General features: G+C 41.0%; 1 protein-coding gene across 2 annotated transcripts; it reads left to right on the forward strand.

Annotated features, from left to right (window-relative positions):
- Positions 1–13019: 13019 nt before the first annotated feature.
- nsfl1c (NSFL1 (p97) cofactor (p47)) lies at positions 13020–20712 on the forward strand. 2 transcript variants are annotated; one of them, XM_085345635.1, is made up of 9 exons: positions 13020–13126; positions 13850–13950; positions 14072–14149; positions 16590–16755; positions 16882–16977; positions 17964–18073; positions 18189–18326; positions 19186–19356; positions 19791–20712. In XM_085345635.1, exons 1-9 carry the CDS (start codon positions 13025–13027, stop codon positions 19951–19953), a joined length of 1125 nt encoding a protein of 374 aa, XP_085201761.1. In that variant the 5' UTR covers positions 13020–13024; the 3' UTR covers positions 19954–20712. The 2 variants fall into 2 exon arrangements, with proteins under 2 accessions (XP_085201761.1, XP_085201763.1); XM_085345637.1 differs by having other exon boundaries at positions 14075–14149.
- Positions 20713–21276: the final 564 nt, after the last annotated feature.

Below are 21276 nucleotides of genomic sequence, written 5' to 3' on the forward strand. Positions count from 1 at the left end.
CACACCTTTATTCAGGGTCCTTTGGCAACCTGATGAAGGTCCTGTAATGCTGTGTTCTAATATATTGAATGCTGTGTTTGCTTTGCTCCTTAGATATTACCATGAAATAGTTTTTACTTTACAGGTTTGCAAGTGTGAGCCAAAATAAAATATTGCTTAAAGCTCACCGTTTGTAATTTGAGCTGTTTGAAAGAGCTCAAGGCTTTGTTTACAGAACATGTGCTCACCAAGATAACGACTGGAGGTTTTTATTACTGCCACCACTCTTCATTTTTTTTATCCTTATTTCAGAGAGACGATGTTTTGTCCTTCGCTGAGCTCTAGACACCACATAAAAGTCAGTAAGAGGTGCAAATTCACACTCTGTGTATTCAAAGACTGTCTCTCCATCCACCCCCACCTCTACACTTGGGAAAAAAAGATGATTCTGTGGAATCATCTGATTTACCTTATTTTAAGACCTTCTAAGGTTTTATGTCCTGATATGCAAAACATATCATATTCAAATTCAACTAGAACACAGTTGGACGCAAAAATTCCAAATGAAAAAGGGATTTTCTTTTTTTGGTGCAGCAAAAGCAACAGGGACATGGTGTAACATGTAACAGTGTGCTCATTTACTCCCAGCGCTGATTATCACAGACTTTACAGAGCTACTGCAGGAGCATCAGAGAGGAATCTCCTTTGTATTCACATGATACTTAAATGATATGTAAACTGACCTTTATGTGTAAATGAAGTCACAGAGAGTTACTACATTTCTGTTTGGGTTTGTTTTTTTTTATATAAACTTGAAAGCATAGCTGCTAAGGTGTTAATTGATTTCATCATTTGGCTCACCAAATATTCATCAAGGACAATCATTTGTAACTAACCATGCATCTGTATAATCCTGTTCATCATTCTATCTCTTTCCAACTCTGTGCTTTGTTTTTTGCCATTTTTTCTCTCGCTGTGTAACAATGCAGTGTCGGTGGCTTGCATAAGCACATGCGTAGACTGAGAGGAACTAGGTCTGTTCAAAGCATGATGACTGAAACAGAAATCCACCCCCCCATCCCCCTCCAAAAAAATCTGAGAAGATGAAACGACACAAGAAAAAAAAGAGAGAATCTTTAATTCTGATGAAAAAGAGGACACTTCATAGCATCTGTGTTGCATGCTAGAAAACCTCATTTGGGCAGAAAATGAGTAAGTTATCCTTCATCATCATTCCACGTGTAATTTAGTATATAGAGCTTTAGATAAAACTGACAAAGAAACTGTCAGAACATGAACGTGTTCACGCAGAAGCAAACTATGATGTATCATAAAAAATGATAAAAGCCCAAATCTTAATGCGTTCTATCATTTTATTCATGTCATGAATGAACATGAATAAACTAGACCATAGTCACCTGCCCCTCCCCCTACCACAAACACATCCACTGTACACTAACTTAGACGTGCAGACACTGAAGGCTGACAAATGTCGACTGAGATCTGGGGCAGTTTCCTCCTGGGCACAACATTGCTGTCCGTATGCAGCCAGATGAGCTCCTGCATCCAGCTGAGTGTGTGGTTACCACGGTGACCCCGATGTCTCGTCTCGTTCACGACCAATAAAAATGCCGAAAAGCTGCAGAAAGGAGGATTGTCTGGGGGGCATTTAGTGGAATGTCATGTAGTATTACCCCAAACAGAGTGTGTACTAGTGCACACAGTGTTAGTGTTGGACATTTAAAGGGTCTGGTGTGGTAATAAAACACACGCAAAGAGTCTGACGGTTTAAGGTTCATTTCAAGGCTCTTTTCTTTTCTTTTTCAAACCTCATTTGATTTAGGTTCAGCCTTTAACAGCAACACGCAGCTCCTGGGGCTTTATTGCACCAATGATTACACCGGCTCATTGACTTCCTTTTAAATTCAACTGTGGATGCACACATTAGGGTCTGTTTATATGGGCACATGCAGCCTTCCATACATTTACCACTACTAAGTGCCTGCATCCAAAATGCACAGATAAACATTAAAATATTGTTTATTTCAAGTTTCCTTTTAAAGCAACTAAAACCACATGATGCCTTCATGTTTGGTTAAAAAAAACAAAAACAAAACACTAAAACAAGCAAATTTGAATGAAAAAAGGATGCTTGTGCCAAGATCCTTTCTTTTTTTTAATTTTGAAATTTACTTACTTATTCCTTTTTTGTTCTTGGCATTAAAGGAACAATACACCTATATCTCAGGTATGGCGCAGACACTGTTGGAGTGTGGTAATAAAAAAAAAAAAAAAAAACCCCCAAAAAAACTGAGTATCGTGCATGACAGTTGAATGTTTTCCCAGTGGGTCATAATACTGTAGACCCACTTGGGTTCTATTATGTTTTGCTAAGTCTTTCTTAATGGTTAAGCAAAAGTAGAATTGTCATTTTTCCGAGCTGTCAAACGACGTGCAGGTACAGGTGTCATTTTCAAAAATGTGGTCTTTTTTCTACTTCAAGAAAGAAAAATTGCAGTAAATGCAATGCTGACAAAAAGCTTCTACAAGAGTTTGTTTATTTGGAATGACAGAGGGAGATGTTATCAGAACGAGTGCATAATTAGCACTTTGGGTGGATAGCTCAGAGCTGTGAGAGCAGTGCCTAAACTTTGGCTCCGTCCTAAACTCTTCATTCCATCCTCACACTGAGTGTGTAGAACTCACTCTCACTTGTTTCTCCTTCTGTGGGGAGGACATAGCAGTAAAGCAAGGGTGCCCTGCACGTTTTAAATGTGTCCTTGATCCAACACAGCTGATTTCAATAGCTAAATTACCTCCTCAACATATCTTGAAGTTCTCCAGAGCCTTGGTAATGAACTCATCATTTGATTCAGGTGTGTTGACCCATATTTAAAACCTGCAGGACGCCGGTACACCGGCACATGTACTACTACTACTAATAATAAATTGCATATACCGTAAATATAAATAACAATCCTATACACCAATGGACATTAGAATGCAAATTGAATAATACAGAACCTTGAACACACTTTTAGCAATATATATAGATGATGATGTTGACTTATAGAGAGCACTTATAAATGTATGTTTATGCAAGTGAACACCTGAAAAAGAGGCATTGTGACATAGTAACACAATGAAGTGCTGAATGACTTACTCTGAGACCAACTTGGAGACTGGCGTCAAGCTCCAAAGGCGATGGATCAGGTGGTTCAGCTGACTGAGCTTTATGAACTGATGATGTGTGGGTCTGCACTCAGCATGCAGCTGAAACACTCAAACGTTGTTTGTGACTCACATTGTCCTCCTCACGTTTCATATGTGAGTGGGAAAAAAAAATCTATTGTTGTTGGCTCTTTACTTTGGCCCTCAGTGCTAACTACTCCTCCAGATAGTCTGTTTTCTCCTGTTCACCATTAACTTGTCCCTGCTGGTTTTGTACATCTCTTGACTCCTTACACCCCGTTTTCCTCTCTGCATGAATACCAGAACCTAACATTAGTTGGCATAATGTTAGCTTATAAACAGCTGTTGCTGTTGTTGTTTAGCCAGCTTGTTGTCAGCAGTCCGGAGATGGGAGGGTCTAATCTACTGACAAGAAGCAATTGCGACAAAATTGGGAATAAGTAAGCGTGTTTATGAATGTTTCTGTGTACTAGAGCCCTGATTTCAGTACAGGAGATGAAATTTGAGGTGAGGAAGAGGATGAGGAGGGAATGAGGGAGGAGAGAGATGAAGAAGCAGAGTAGATAGACATAGTGAGAAAGAGATGATGAAAATATCTACGTCCAAATCCTAATTGGTCATATGCAATTTGAAATAGCTGTTTGTAAACAAGTAATTTAAAGGCATACTTTGTATGTGGCCAGCCTCTAGCAAGATACATGAAACATGATTAGGCAGAACAGGGATACCCATTCAAGATAGACATCAGGGTGGCTTCCACAAAACAGTGCCTCTTCTTGTGTATATTTAATAGTTTAATTCTATGTTCATTAATCCATTAATTTGTTGGAAGATGTAATTACACAGTAATCAATATATATTTATGAGTACAACATTTTTACCCCCCCCCCCCCAAAAAAAAAATTACTTGCTGTACCTTTAAACCAGGTCCACCCCCAGCAACTTACATAAATTATTGATAAAACAATGTAAACTAAATGTGCATGCCACCAGAATACTGTGCACTACACAGAATACTGCTTCTTGTCAGTTTCTGCAGTCCCAGAACTTGGGAACACAGACCAATTTATCATGGTTGCTGCTAACACGTGCAAAACGGAAAGCTATCCACATCCTCAAAAATGTAAACACACTGTTGTCTCCACATGAACAGATAGTGTAATTAGGTCAGCCAGCAATGTGCCCCAGAGTTTGTATCCTCCTAAGATGTCCTTTAGACATTCACATCCTAGACGCCAAACATCTATAACGGATTTGGAGATTGGAGAAAATATATGATAAGTGAAACATAACACACAAATAAATATCCAAATATGTTGCTTTTCAGCAGGCATGCGTATATAAGCAGTGTCCCTTGGTATGTTCAACATTTTTGTCATCGAAGGGAAGCTTAATTTTACTATGGATGCACAACATGCACCATAAAACATTTAGCAGACAGAACAACAAAATGTTGGCTGAACCATTTTCCATTCATCTACCGTATAAATAATCACAACTGAATAACTACTTTGTAATACTAAATAATCTCAACCGTAAATCAAGAAATCAATGTAGTCACTGTGGCATATCCTATTGCTTAGTGTAGCATCTTAGTGAACTCAAAAGCTGCAGACACCATTGTGATCATTTGAAAGTGGACCTGACAGGAGAGTGTGGGGTCTGACTGAGAAACCACAAGAAATCACAGGGCCAGCCTTAACCTTCTCTGTTTAGGACTATTAATTGAAAAATGAAAATTGTGTTTTATTTAATAATAAGGCACTTATGGCTCCACCTTTCAGACATGGAAGCTGTGTCACTCTTATGCAAAGTCTCATATATAATCCACGACAGAGTAGCATTAAAAAGCAGTTGCGTGATCATTTTTAGAGAAGGATCTTATCTCTACAACAAGTGTTTACATTTCAAGGTGGTTGCATGAACGCAGGTATTGAATGTGAGCTATAATACATTGTTTAGAATCTGACCTGAGAATGCACCAGAAACAACATTAAATAAATCTATTTAATAAACAACATATATATTCTTTTGAACTCTGCATCAGTTGCAGCCTTCAGCTTTACAGCTGTTGTGTGAACTGTAAATCACTGTGGGGTTTAATTAAAACGTGTTCACTGCTGTGTCAGTGTGTGTCCCCAAGTTACAATGTGATGCAGCGGGTGTTTGACCCTTGGTGACACTGGGCTGTGTGTGTGTGTGTGTGTGTGTGTGTGGGGGGGGGTGAAAGAGAGGAAATTGAGGGAGGAAAAAGGTGTCAGGGAAGGGAAGAGGGGAAAAGGAAGAGACAGAGGTTTGAAAATAAAGGAAGAATAGAGAAAACAGAGGAGGAGGAGGCAGAGGAAAGCATCCTGGCTGTAGTAAATCTCTCTCTGGCAGTCGAGAGAGCAGCAGCCAGATTCATGACTGCATGCTGGGGTAATAAGAGAATGGACTGTATCCCTTTTAGTGGCCCTCTTCACAGCATTGCAGTGCCTACAGCCAGAGTGACCTCCCTGCTGCTGTACACTGATTTATGTACTCTATGATCTGCTACAATATGCACACCCTTTAACCTAATGCAATTTACACTTCTTGTCATATGTAGGTCAGAAGCTTCTGTCTCGTCCCTGCAGACCCGGTTCTGCCAACTTTATCAGGTGATTGTCTGCTGCCACGGAGATAAAAATGGAGCTGGCTCTGGTTTTGGTCTTTTGGACGCACAGACAGGCAGTTTTCAAGTATCTGCACATGCAGAGATGCACCCGTGGAGAAAGAGGAAAAAGTAACAATATAATGGCTACGAAGATAATAAGGCCCTTCCTCTTTCCTTCTTCCTGCTGATACCAAACTGTTTATCTTGTGCAGGCTACACAGCCTCATGGGCAGAAGCAAAAGACAGAAAAAAGACAACAAAAAAAACGGAGATAATAATGTGTGGATATCCGCCCTGCCCACGAAACTCAAGGGAAAACTCAGTGGTGGAGAGTGAAAATCTTGTTCACATTGGCAACTTCTCTTTAAAAAAGTAGTGGAAATCCACAAATCCTTTAACGCAAACACTTGGATAATACTTAGCACCTTGTAAGTGGATGTGGAAAAAATGTTATCAATCATCTAACACATACTGAGCAAGTCTAGTCTCCTGTGCATGTCTGTCCACCAGAAATCCAAAGAAGGCCCCGAGAGCTCGGTGCAACGACAAAACACACACAAATAGACAAAACTTAAACAAATTAAGGACACATCTTTTGAGCATACCAGACTTTTTTCTAGGGAGACTTAAAAAAAAGTTGTAAGCACTGCTGGAACACAATTATTGTTGCAATAATTTACAGCTAAAATCAAATGTCTGTTGGTGACGTTGAAAAATGAGCCTATAAAGGCTTTTGGTTAGTTTTTAGCATGAAGTATTGTAGCAAAAAGTATGTCCGCTGTTTTATTTCCTTTTCGTTTACACTCTCACATAATGACTCTGGAAACCACGCACCTCTATGTGCTAACAAAGTCGTAGAAGAAGGGAACCAAAACATAGCAAATATGTATGTAAATGGTGCAAGACATCAAATATTCGGAAATTGTCATTCCATTTTTGAATGCAGGAGTTGGAATGCTTTGCTTTAAAGTGACACACGTAGTTCAGTCTGTGTGGCAGCACTACTTTTGTTCATGTAACAACCACAAGTGCTACTTCTATGGTTCCTGAGTCACCAGCACTCAGTGCCAGCACTCAGTGACTTTAGCGCATGATGTCAGTGACATCCCAGTAATGTATTAGCCAGATTCTAAGAAATAGCTCTGTCAGTTTGTAATTATGGTTAGACTCATGATAGGTGGGAAGAAAAGCTCGTGCTGACAGAGACCCTCAGGGCAGCCATTGTTAGGTCTGACTTCACCTGGACTTCTATGACGTCTGTCTGCTGGGATTAAAAATTCTCCCAAAGGGAAATACCAGTGTGGCACTGTGAATGCACTGGTGCTTACAACAGATGAAAAACCACCGCTGGGGATGACATCGATATAAGTGTACTAACTTTTAGAGGGGTACAAGAATCCTCTGCTTTGTTATTACAGAATATAACATGGATACGCCTTCAATTCCAAAAGGGTTGGCATGCTGTGGAAACAGAATACAATGATCTGTAAATGTGCAAATATTTTATTCACCATAGAACATAGAAAACAGTGACATGTTTTCCCTGCTTTATTATGAATAAAATGTGGATTTTAACCCTTAAATTTTGTTTTATTGACATTTTATACAGAATCCCAGTGTTTTTAGAACATTTTTTAAAATAAACTTTAAATTAAACTTTTTAATTTTTTTAAAGTGAACTTTAAAAAATGTGTTACACATAATATCAGATTACAATAAAAGCTTATGACACATGGTGTGTGTCTATCGAAGCAGAAATTACCAGTTTGATTGGAAATTATAGTGATTTTTATTTATTTTATGACATATCCCCAGCATCACCTTGTTGCACATATATGCTTCCTTTGTTGCAGGATTCCTCTCTGCAGAATGAATTGTTTGTGACTCTGCTGACCTTTAACAGGGCAGTTAACACAAGGCCTTGACCTTTTAGCCTGCAATTGTTACTATTAGCTACTCCCTGCCTAAAGACAAATGAGCATATTGCTATGCTTGACAATACTAAAGCAGGTGGAGGATGAATAAAGAGCAGGAACACAACGAATTATTGAAATATGTACTGATACAAGTTGGTACCAGTCAAGAGTTAAGTGGTAAGTATAATAAATCCTTGAATTTCTATGGCATAGTCTTCAAAAGTAGCCATCACTTATTTGGTGCTCTCCTGAAGATTGTAGACCTTCACTAAGTCTTGAGTTGTTCTATGCTGTGGTTCTTTTATGACATGACACCACTGGTAATTGCGATTGTGCAACTTGTACATGATTTAGAAGAGTGAGTGGCAGGGAGGTGGAGGGAAGTTCAGGGGCCTCTAGGTTTATGTACGCTTGGACTAACAAACCTCAAACAGCAGCTTTCTTTTACGCTCTGCTGGATACTGACCTCCTGAAGGCAGTTCAAAATTAAATTACTGTGTCCTATAATAGGAAGGTGTTTTTACCTCTAATAAGAAAAACTGAAAGATACAATATTAAGATTATCATGCTATTGCACATATATGAACAGAAACTATAATCCTATGGTAACTTTATCACAATAGAACCTGAAATCATATCTAATTTATCTACTCTCTAATCATATCTACTAATGTTAAATACATCATAAAACAAACTACAATTTACATACTTTTAAATTCAGAGAAATACTATATTTAGCATTCTTGTACAAAATATGAAAAAACGGATACCACTTTTATAACTATGCATTGTATGCCGAGGGGGAGCCAGGAGAGAGTAGCATCAGTTAGCATAAAGAGTGGGAGCAAGAGAAACAGCCAACATATATGATATATGTTAGATTAGAACTGGAATATTGTTGGATAATAATAATAATAATAATAATAATAATAATAATAATAATAATAATAAGGAAACTACAACCAAAAATCAGCTCAAGGGATCACTTCTGTGGTGTCCCTGGTTGCAACAGTTTTGTGTTTGAGTTTTATGCTAAGAAGCCGAGGATATACTGCATCACAAATAGCTGGATTTTCTTGTTTGAGTGCAACTAGCCAAACAGCGAACAGCCACTGAGACAGAGAGTTACAGAGACAGGCAGTGAAAGTGGACAGTGTGTCCTCTGTTTCTTAACATAAAACTCATTGCTGCAGCACAAATGTGATCTCCTTAAACAGATTTTCAGTTGTAGTGTCCTTATTTTCCCCTGAGTTACCGATTCTGTCACTAGTTAGCTAACATAAACTAGTGTCTATTAACTGCAACCAACCACATTTCTTACTGACAGAAGATGGTGCTGAACATGTTCTTAAAACTTTACAGAGCTACATCGATTTCAGTTTTTGAGAGTAGGGCTCAATGGTGTAAATTAGCCTTTATATGTGTAGCGTTTCATGTCCCCTTTAAGGCAAGGTCATGAATTTACCATTCCACAATTAAGTAGAGAGTAGGCTACTGAATTGTAGTCGTTATAAAAAATTACACATGCATTTCAGGTAGCAAATCTCTAAATCTTTTATTTTCTCCAGAAGGTCCTCCAGCTAAACAATTATATAGTCATGGTCCTGCACTGGTCCCATTGCTGTTTTGGTATTCCACTTTCAACAAGTAGGTTGGAAGTTGGGTTAAGCAGGTGATGATGTGCCTGAGGCTCAACACCAACAAGACCGAATACTTAGAGGCTGGCCCCCAGACCGACGGCACGATCAGCGTTGATGGAGAAGATCTGGCGAAAGTACCTCATTTCAAATACCTCGGATCGATGATCAGCAATGACGGCGATATCCTACTAGATGTACGAGCCAGGATCAACGCAGCGTGGATGAAATGGCGCCAAGTCACCGGCGTCCTGTGTGACCGAAGAATGCCCAATCGCCTCAAGTCAAAGATCTACAAGAGTGTAGTGCTCCCCGTCGCCCTCTATGGATCCGAGTGCTGGCCAGCCACCGGAAAGCACGAACAAGCCCTTCACACGATGGAAATGCGGATGCTGCGATGGTGCCTAGGCCTAACATGATGGGACCACATCATGAACACCGACGTTAGAAAGAGGATGGGAATCGCGCCAATCACAGATAAGATGCAAGAAGCGAGGCTGCGGTGGTACGGACATGTGGTACGGAGCGATGAGAACTCAGTGGTGAGAACAGCACTACGGCTCAGCCCCCAAGGACGTCGACCTAGAGGCAGACCAAAGCGGAGATGGATGGACCGAATCAAGGACGACGTGAAGAAGATCGAAGCCGATCTGAGCGACGCCCTTGACCGACCCAAGTGGAGACGACTTTGCAGAAAAGCGGACCCTGCAACCGAGCGGGAAAAACGCTAGGAGGAAGAAGAAGATGTGCCTGAGGATGGAGTCCCGTTTTTCAGCCGCCACACTGTTGTTTGTCAGTCTTATTTTCAGCACTTAAGGTCCAGCTCCAGCATCCAGTATCTGATTGTCTGCCTCCTTAGAGTGGTCATCAGGCTCCTCTGTGACTTTCTTGTTTTTTCACAAACCTTCAAACTAAAGTCTCAATTTCCTTGTCTCCCAGTGTTCCTTGTGTGGCCCAACTTACCTGTTCTCATCTAGCTGGTCCATTCTCTTTGGAATCCGTCAGAGAATTACCGCATCTACTCACCTGTCTGCCCTGGCACAAAACAGATCAGTGCTTCCCTTCCAAGTATCCTCCCCAGATCAGCCATACTTGTTATTAATCTCTGTCTCTCTTCCACAGCATTTCTTTTATCCTGTCTTCCTTCTCTCTCCCCAACCGGTCGCGGCAGATGGCCCCGCCCCTCCCTGAGCCTGGTTCTGCGGAGGTTTCTTGCTGTTAAAAGGGAGTTTTTCCTTCCCACTGTTGCCAAAGTGCTTGCTCATAGGGCGTCATATGATTGTTGAGTTTTTCTCTGTATGTATTATTGTAGGGTCTACCTTACAATATAAAGCGCCTTGAGGCGACTGTTGTTGTGATTTGGCGCTGTACAAATAAAATAGAATTGAATTAAGTAAAACCCTCTGGGACAATGCTGTGGAAGTCTTGTCTGTAGGTTAACCTGAGCCAACCTGCCTCTTCCTCTCTCTCAGTGGTTCCAGTCCTCATAAGCCAAACGGTCCCCAGGAAGTCTCGTAGCTGACATCTCCTCCAGTATTTCTTTGTCATTATTTAATAAATCTCTCAAACTTTTAATTTGTCTGCACTGCTCTAGAGTCCACTACTATTTTGGTGTATGACACATATTTGTAATATTTGTTGTGTGTTCTTATTATCTATCTTAACTATCTTAACAATCTCAAGTGTTGCTAAAATAATCTTTCCACTATAAAAGCCTAAAACCATCTGCACTAACGGGGAATGACACACACAAACACATTGAAATCTTGTCCAGGAGATTTTAGTTCTGTCTGTTTAACCACCAAAACTACTTGGTTAGGCAAATACCATGTCTTAAAAGTAATCTCTTACAACATTAGAAACACGTTAAAACCCTTAATTTTCTTGTATATCAGTGTGGTGCCAGTCCCACTGAACCTTAAAGGTGAAAACACTATTTACATTTCACTATGTATTTACTATTCACAGGAGGGGAGGAGGTCACGTTTTCTGTCCGTCAGTTCATCAGATGCTTCCAGTGACATTCCAGTTAACTTCAGCTGACATCTAAAGTCTGCCGTCTACTTCTAACATTTTGCAACTGTAGGCTCACTGTAACATTACACTTCGACAACATCAGCCTCCAATCTCATGGGACCATAAACACACACATAAATCAACACTCACGCCTTCAGGATTTCCTGAGGCAAGATTCACTGATGTCAAGCCGTGACATGGGTTGAAGCTGACTCTAGTGTGTGTTGGTGTGTGACAGGCTTTAGGACATGATAACAACTACTTCTAGTTTTGTTCCTTTTTCACTTTATACATCATGTGCATGTGATTTTTCTTGTTTTTCTTCCATTGGTCTGCAGGTTTACACTTCACTCTCTTCCTGATATCATTCCCTCTCTTGCTTTGAATCCGGGTGCTGTTGCCTCATTACGCAGAGCCTGAAGCTAAAAACATCCAAAGGGGGAACTATATGATCACAGCCTCTTAAACTTCCTCACTGTATTTTTCCTTTATTTATCTCCATCTTTTGTCTGCGTCTGTTGGGGGATGGTGGGTGTTGTGCTTCACCAATGTGACAGCAGGGTTTTCTCACTTCACTACAGATTAATTAGCCTTGAAGATCAAACAACGAAGAGCACATGGCACAAATAACCCCACCAACCCAACCCAAGAATCCTCTGCTTTGCCAAAATTAAGACGGTCCAAATCTGTCTGAATGTGGATTGCTTTGTGCCATCTGACCAGCCTGCGATCAGACACTTTATTGGAATACAAAGGTAGCCTATCACCCATGGGAATATTCTCACCATCTGCTTATCATACTGGAATCAGAGGAACATGTTTCCTGGAGCAGTTCTGCCAGAGGTGAGGGTGTTTGACATTTCAGTCAGCATTTGTTTCACGGAGCACTTGCATAAAAATATAAACTAGAGATAGGGGCTTAGAAGTTCCCACATTGATGTGTCAGAGTTTGTTGGAATGGAATCAGATTAACGAGACAAAATGAGATGAAAACCCTGGCAGGGCCTGAAGAAAAGCTAGAAAGTTGTTATAGTCTGTTTAAAATAAGAGGTGATCTTTTCTCTTTCTCTCTCCCAGCAACTCGCTTGTCACAAGGGGTCAGCCCAGCAGGCAGCCTTTACACCAGATACTCTTTTTGATGTAACTCCAAAAGGGATTTGTGTCCCCAGTTGGAACTGAACCAAATGCAAATGTATAATCCAACACAGTTAAATTTATAGACTTCTTTGTCCTAGTTCAGAAGCAAAGTTTGAATATATATATATATATATATATATATATATATATATATATATATATATATATATATATATATATATACATATATATATATATATATATATATATATAGTGTAACGCTAATGAGTTACTGCTCAGTTTAACCTGTGGGTATGTCGCCACCAAGTGGTTAAAATCATGTTAACAACGCAGAAAATTGTAATAAAAAAAATACACTGTGTTCAAAATTATGAGAGCTGTCGATACTCGTTGAAAAAATAATAAAATACAGTTTGAAACCACTTTTTTCTTTTTTGACTGTGATGTGTTTAACAATTGCTTCCTGTCTGGTTTGTAACAGGATAGGAACCATCATCTGTTGCTAGTTTCTTCAGGTGGAGGCGGACGAGTTATTGAAGGAGCGAATCAAAATGGCGAACCAAGAGGAGTCAGTGAGGGAGTTCGTCGCTGTTACTGATGTGGATGAGGAGAGGGCCCGTTTTTTCCTGGAGTCTGCCGGCTGGAATCTGCAGGTACGGCTTTTCTGTGATCTTCCATGGAGCTGCGGTGGACTGTATGAAAGACCCTATGAAGGAAACTCAGGTTACCGGGCAGGTGCCAGACCAGTAGCTCGACGGCTAACGTTAGCCGGGTTTTGCCGGTAATTTGTGCAAGTCACCCTTTGACAATGGCCGGACTGCTTCTTATCATCAGCAACAATTCACGCGTGCAGTTAGTCAGCTGATAGCGTCACGCGTGCAGTAACTACTGCTGTGTTATCATAAAGAAGATTGTCCATTAAGTGTTGTCTAAGCTGGTCTGCCGTAAACCTATTGACTCATGCTAGCTAGCGTTAGCATGCAACGCTAAATAAAATGGTTATTATTAGTAGCCACCTTCCCGGGTCGTATGGGCTGCTCCATGGGAGAATAACGTGTGTGTGTGTGTGTGTGTGTGTGTGGGGGGGGGGGGGGGGTTTAGGGAAATAAACGCATATCCACAGTATTTGCGTGGTCTGATACTGTAAGATAACACAGACATGGGCAGTTTCTTCACTGTACCAGCGTCGTCAGTGTACAAAGACAAAATAAGTCAGTGAAACTGTGGCTAAATCGCTTAATCCTCGAGAATGTTTGACGTGAGCTCTTGACTGACGTGTTACCGGAGCGGTGTACTGTATCATCTTGAGCTCGTCAGATATTATCTTACTGTCTGCTTCGTGCTGTCACATTTGCATGCTCGTTTTGCATCCTCAGCTTGCACTTGCCAGCTTCTTTGAAGACGGAGCCGATGATGACATAGTGACACTTCCCCAGCCTGAGGGAGGCTCCTCGGTGTCCCGATCCGCAGGCCCCAGGTATAGTCTCCATCCAGCCTGTCAGTGCTTTAATCACAATGTAATGGCACAATTATAAGAGGGACGTTTTTGTTTAAGTACAGGACACTTGTACATGTATTTATACAATTGTATCGTCCAGTAGTCAGCCCAGAGTGACCTCCTTCAGAGATCTAATGCATGAAGCAGAGGATGAGAGTGATGAAGAGGAAGGCCAAAGGTAAGTGTGCTTCCCTCTTGTCTGTTTATCTTCAGTGAGTGTGTGGAAATAAGACCACCGCTCTCTTAGGCTGAGTTACAGAAAAGCTTCAGTGTGTCTCAGTATAATACTCAAATAGATAATTACGAGCAAAGGAGGTGAATACCTTTTTGTGCCGGAGGCCTTTCAGAATGGGTGTGACAGATGTTGCTGTCTGTTTGAGCTGTGGATGGATGGTACAAAGTCACACCTAGCTGGCGTGGTTCCAGAATGCACCAAACTATTTTTGGTAACACCTCATTCTCTGGGAGCTGGTCGCTTTCCTGCTGTGTCAACAGATTCTGCTGCTGGATCAGTGCAGTGGACTAGTTGTTAAGGGGACCGTGTGGGGGTACTGATAACCTTCATAGTCATTTTTCATTTCATCCAAGCAAACAGAGCTAAAGAACACAGTATTTTATTCCAGAGTCAGTAATGATGTCATTTATAATTAACATTTCTTCTGGTTCTGTTTCTCAGTGCACAGTGGCTTCTGGGATAGTTTGGAGGAGGGGGGAGTGTCTTTATTTCAATATGTACACAGCTCAAAATGAGTGAAGGGACATTCACACATTGCTGTATTAATCAAAGTCAGTTCAACTTCAGGGATATCAGTTGATCCAGTTAGGAAGTGTAAACCATTGTGAATCCATTTTACTGACTTTGGTGCAAACGACATTCACAACAGGTGCAGTATACAGACAACAACAAGACCAGGGAATGGTTTTACAGCAGCTGCTCTCTCTTTACCTCTGATGTTAATTGTTTTCTGTAGTTTTCCTTTTGTTAGTAGTATTATCTTCTATGGTAGCATGAGACAGTACCTGTTGTAGAAATGGTGCCGTATTTCTTGAGAACTTCTTGACAAGTCAGTCTACAGGACTACCTGTGCAACCTTAAGGAGCTGTCAGTACAGTCACATGCTACTATGACACCAGCTTTAGAAAATAAAAACAGTTAGGAGGGATAAGAAGAGAGCATTGGTCTGCAAAAGCTTTCCCTCTTTGTTGTTGTCTTGTTGTTGCCTCCACAGCACACCTGTTGTCAGTTTCGTTTCATGTCTATCATTTTTAAGTTTGTTTCCATCCAGGCGACACACTTTAACATGCATAAGAATTATATAATGCAGCACTGTAGATTGTGCAGTTTTCAAGTCTGGTTACATTGTTTGTCTTGCTGCCTGACTACTAGAACAATGTGCACATAGTTGGCTACCCAGACACCCGTCTCCAGTGCAACTGTATGCTCATCTTATTTCTTTGTTGTCCAAACAGCTGATACGCTGCAAAGGACTACTCAGTAGAGATGTTCCATTTTCTTTTGCCTATTTTCTTCATTATGTATCAAAACTTTAAAACTATGAAAAGACACATTGAGAAAAGTGCTTTAAATTTGCGATTGTTAAATGTTTGTACCTTTAGCTTTGATTACAACTTTCCACTCTATCAGGTTGTCACATGAAGCCAGTCCAACACCCTTGAATAAGTTCTAACATATGGTTGCTTTTCTCACTCATACAGTTACTGTGCTGAATGGTCTGTAGTCCATTCATTGTTTCTAGATCTAAGCACTTTTCTCCCTTCTTCTCAGTTGGTTCCAGAATTGATTTTTTCCCCCTGTAGATCCACCATGAAGGCTTTATTCAGTTTTCTACACACAGTTGAGATCTGTCTGAAAGATTCTGAACTTGTCTTTCCTGTGGTGATCCTCCTACAAATTATTAAATAAAACCATGTACACTTTATAGTCCAAGATGTAGGAGTTACCTGACTAGCCTGTTTGTAAGGAAAAGGATAGACAGGAAAGACCAGAGCTAGCTGGTTAGCAGCAAGTTGACTTTCAAAATAAAAGCCAGGAGACTGTTGAATAATCAGTCAGTTGCCTTGTGTTCTCAGGTGGATGAAAAAGTAAAGATAAATCACTAAATGTGTTTTTTAGTCTACCCAAATAAGCTTACTCCTAAAAATCACACGTAAACACACATACTATCCATACACCAATAGACTTAGTTTATTTGTCATACCTCCAAGAGAACAGAACCATCTGCAATTATTTTACTTGTGGTCAGTACCTTTGCTCTAGACACCAACTGTGAGCTGGAGGACCACTCCGACCAGATCCTGTGCTGTTCCAAGCTTATAAAGGTTGCAACACAGAACAAGGATTACTGCGGCCAGTTGTCCATCAGCAAGACAAGAGACTCACTGTAAACAGTCTTTATTGGGCACAAAGGACAAGGACTTTAGTTTTTGCACAGAAACACTGTTGTTTTTCAACCTTTATTTTGCAATTATGGCTTTATTATCCTCACTCTCACACTGTGACATGCGACCCTGTAGAACACTATTCTCTCTCTTTCCCCAGAGTGGCTGTTGTTCTGTTTATAAAAGACTTCTAACTAGCTCTATTCCCACCCTCTCAGGTTTTTTGCAGGAGGATCAGAGCGCAGTGGGCAACAGATTGTGGGACCTCCTAAGAAAAAGAGCTCCAATGAAGTGGTAGAGGATCTATTCAAGGGGGCGAAGGAACACGGAGCTGTGCCTTTGGACCGCAGCGGGAGAGGACTGGGGGAGCCCAGCAAAGCTAAGGTGAAGTATAGCTACTGTGAACAGCTGTCCATGACAGGCTCCTTCTCTTCTATGTTGCTCCTGTTAGCAGATTTCTTTTGTGTCTGTAAATCAGTTACTCTGTTCTGATTGTACTTTTTGTTCTAGGCGTTTGTTGGCGGAGGTTACAGGCTAGGAGCAGCCCCTGAGGAGGAGTCAACTTATGTGGCTGGTGAGAGGCAAGCTTCCAACAGGCAGCAGGATGTGAGTGTAGATTATTTTCTTTCTTTTTGTGGGTAATTCAGTCCTTGCATTGTTTCCTGTCCTGTGTTTCTGAATCTGCTCCAAGGTAGACTTCAGTCAATCAAAGCCTGGGGCTCTTACGTTTATAGCAATAAAACAAGACAGTAACAGATGAAGGGTGATCAATCCTGTTCCAGGAATCCAACTAATCATTAATCAAATCCTAAAGAGTGTCCTGATGAGTAGAGTCACATAACACCGAGATGTTTGTTTTGTTGCTTTGTTATATAAACTGCACTCACGGCCATCTCACAAAGCATACCAGTGCTGAAAGGCATGATGCACTTAAGTTGTTGTTCTGAGAGTATTTCAAAAAGTATATTGGCTCTAAAAGTAGCCCATAAATCTGAGAGAATATGTAGGCAGAGTAGAGGTCTCTTTAGCCACTAAGACCAGACAAATCCTGCAGGGATGTTGCACTATTACAGGCACTCTGTGGCAAATATGCTGCAATTATGTATCAAGCCTGAATGCACTCTGCAGAGCACAGTTTGCCTGAAAGTATATAAATGCATGTTTCAGCAGCACCAACAGTACGAAATAAAAGGAGCTGATTTTAGAGCGTTATTCTAAGAAATCATCACTAGATTTGTTAGAATAACTATATTTAACTGCATTAATAATGCAAATCATACACCTAACCTAGGAGGCCTTTAGGAAGCATCCTAGTCAGAGGCCCAAACCATCTCAGCTGGCTCCCTTTTCTTTGTGGAGGAGCTGCGCCTCTGCTCCACCCAACCAGCCTTTAAAGAAAAATAATTTCTGATGCTTGTATCTGTGACTTTGTGACTAGTTAAGGCTAGGAACGTAGGTTGAATTGTGAGTGGACAGCTCGGGTCTCTTCAGAGCAACGGGTGGGTACAGCGTCTCATTCAGTGCCTCACCAATCTGTCTGTCAGTCTCAAACTGTGTGTGTGTGTGTGTGTGTGTGTGTGTGTGTGTGTTAGGTACATGTGGTGCTTAAGCTGTGGAAGACCGGTTTCAGTCTGGATAACGGTGAACTCAGAAGCTACGATGATCCTGGAAATGCCAACTTCCTTGAAGCGATCAGAAGAGGGTGAGATTAGCTGAAATCTATTATTTGTTTGCAATTTCAGTAATTTGCTTTTCGGCTCGTCTTATGTCCTGATGAATGTTAGTTCCACACTCACCCGTTCATCCTCATCCCACAGGGAGATTCCTCTTGAGCTGAGACAGCGGTCTCGAGGGGGCCAAGTCAACCTAGACATGGAGGACCACAGAGATGAGGACTTTACCAAGCCCAGGATGGCCTTCAAAGCCTTTGACGGTGAAGGACAGAAGCTGGGGAGGTGAGGATGACGTTTGATTTAACATTGTAGCTGTATTGTGTCTATTGTATGGTTTTTAAAAAAGCACTGACTGAGCTCAGTGCAAGCTTCATTCATATAAAGGCCAGTGAACCAGTCTGCCTCGTTTTTCAAGTTATCATGAATCATCTGGATGAATTACTGGTTTCTATGGGTCATAGAAACTCCAAGGTTACTAATAACCTGCATAAGTCATGCATGTTGACGGTAAGTACAAAGAAGACAATTCCAAAGCAATGGTTCAATCCTGACATTTGTATGGAATCATTCTGGATACGATGTCTTATCTGTATCATTAATCTTGAACGTACCACAGCAAAATTAAATAACCCACGACTGTCGAAGCTTGGAAAATCTTCTCATCCAAAGTTATTTCCTGGAAGAAGTCTGTAATATATATCGAAATTCTCACTATTTGATTTTCTTTATTTATTTGTGGATGGGGATATTTAATACTTTTATCAGTTTCCAGAACATTGTTGTGGTTTATAGGCCGGTGATTATCTGAAAATAATACAATCTCAAGCTAAAAACCTTTTCCTCAGGCCACGAAATTGTCTGCTGTCCACGGGACTGCAGGAGCATGTAATTTGAATAGTTAAATGTTTGATTGAATACAACCCCAGTAAAATCGATCAGCAAGCAGCAAATGGAAAAGCAAAACCCAAACGAAAGTGTTTCAGACAAATGTTTGGAAAATAACTGCAAACCAAATCAGTAGCTACTTTATTCTTCAGATGTGGACATTCATGTATTTAAAGTATACGTTGTGTATGTTTTGCATTCATAACTTCTGTTCACTTTGGTCATGTTTGGGGTTTTTTTGCCCTTTTCTCTCCAGCGCCACACCAGAGTTGATTTCAGCTCCGCCCACCTCCCAGCAGGACCAAGCTGCCAACGAGGCCCAAGCCACTGCCTCAGTGACTCTCGACCCCTCCCAGCCCGTCACTAACATTCAGATCAGACTTGCCGATGGTGGCAGGCTGGTCCAAAAGTTCAACCATACCCACAGGTAAAAAAAATTTAAGTTGCATGTGTTTCTGCTGGACGTGGATATGAAGAGGACAAGATCTGTAGATATTTGGTCCCAGTTATGCAACCAGTCCTTGTGATTGTTAAGGCAGAGACATTGTGTTGTTTCAAGTGTCTTATTAGGGACACAAGGTTTGGGGGGTTGTAAATCAGTGAATCCCTGTCTCATAAACCCAACACACTGTGATTTTACACCAATACAAACCATGTTCTTAAAGAAGAGAGAAAGAAACAGATACACAAACTGTGGTACACGAGTCTGTAGACAACATTTATCTTGGTCAGTGCTACCAGCCTAAATAATCGAAGAAGGTGAAATCAGTCCTGTATCAAAGAGTAGAAGCTAACATTGTCAGATTTCATCCTGTCATATAACCCTTCTTTCCTGTCCTGCCGTGTTCTTGTGTCTCTCAGGGTGTCTGACCTGCGGCACTTTGTGGTGGCGGCCCGGCCCGCCATGGCTGCCAGAGAGTTCATCCTGATGACCACCTTTCCCAACAAGGAGCTGATGGATGAGAGCCAGACGCTGCAGCAAGCCAACCTCCTCAATGCTGTAATCGTCCAGCGGCTAAAGTGAGGATGAGAGAGGAAGATCAGCCCCCTGAACCCTCTCCCTGTCCCCCTCCTCCAGCTGCCCTCCCCCCTCTTCCACTCCTCCCTCTCCCTGTGGTGTGGCTAAGCAGCTCTTTGAAACCTGCTGCCCTATCGAGGGTGGAGAGAAAACAGACTTATGTATGGACTTCTAATTTCTCAGTTTTGTTTTTCTAAAGTGAAACTTAACACTCTGCTTCACAGCCCTGTCCCCCCAAATTCTCCCCCCTCTCCCTGTCTGTGAAAGACGGTAACGGGGACGAAACTAAAAATCTTCCAGACTGGAACAGAGTTCATGTAAGAGCCTGTCGGAGCCTGAAGATGCAGTCTGAACGACAGTTTAGTTATAAAGGTGTTCACTAAAGATTTGTTTGTTTTCCATTAACCCATCTTTTCTTTTTCTATAGACCTTAACTCAGCCCATCAGCTGTCAGTAGCCGGTGCTTTGGCAGATCCACACCGTGACAGATTCTCACTTTGATTCTGTCTCAACAGCACAGACCAGAATCACATAACCAAAGCCAGTTTATTATCGCATGATGACGTGGCTTTGTACAAGTTTCCATTTCTCTCCACACATTCATGTTGGAGAGAAATGGGTGATGATGTAACAAAACATCAAGGATTTTTCTCTCTCCAAACAAACCTGTACCAGTAGCCTTACTCTTCTTTACGCATCTCCACAATCACACCTGTCCATTTGTTTAAATGAAGATGGAATAATTTTTTTTAAATCAACTCCTTTTATCACTTCCTTCTCTTTTTTTCTCTCTTTTTTTTTTTTTTTTTTTTTTTTTCCACGCCGATTGTAAGATTGTCCCAGTTAGACAGAGGCATTTTGATATATGAACACCAATTACACATGGCTTTATTATTAAACCAATGGTTGAGCAAAAGAACATTTAGATTGTAAACACTGGTTTGTGTTAGCGGAAGTTGAATTCTTAAGATACACTGACATCTTCTATGCATCCTGGGGCAACACAAAAATATGTTTGGACCTCTGGTGAAATAAATCCATTTTATGGTTGATGTATAAAGAAATGATGGTCTTGTGTTTTTGTTATTGTTAGTGGGATATCTGCTGCTTTTATAAAGTGAGAAAACATGAATTATAATATGCTAGATAATGTTAGCATTTCACCTGGGGGACATCAGTGAGTTTATCAGTGACGTAACCACATTTCATGTTGGTTTTCTAATGTGTAAATCCCTCCATTTGTCAGACTTCCCAAAAGAAATTACACATGGACCCAGCAAAGGTGTGTATACACCTTATTGCCAAATACCGCCATTTCCATTGTCAGTC

This window comes from Diplotaxodon limnothrissa, linkage group LG20 (genome assembly GCF_057381915.1).
Source record: "Diplotaxodon limnothrissa isolate DT_005_m linkage group LG20, D_limnothrissa_male_GT1.1, whole genome shotgun sequence".
NCBI lineage: Eukaryota > Metazoa > Chordata > Actinopteri > Cichliformes > Cichlidae > Diplotaxodon > Diplotaxodon limnothrissa.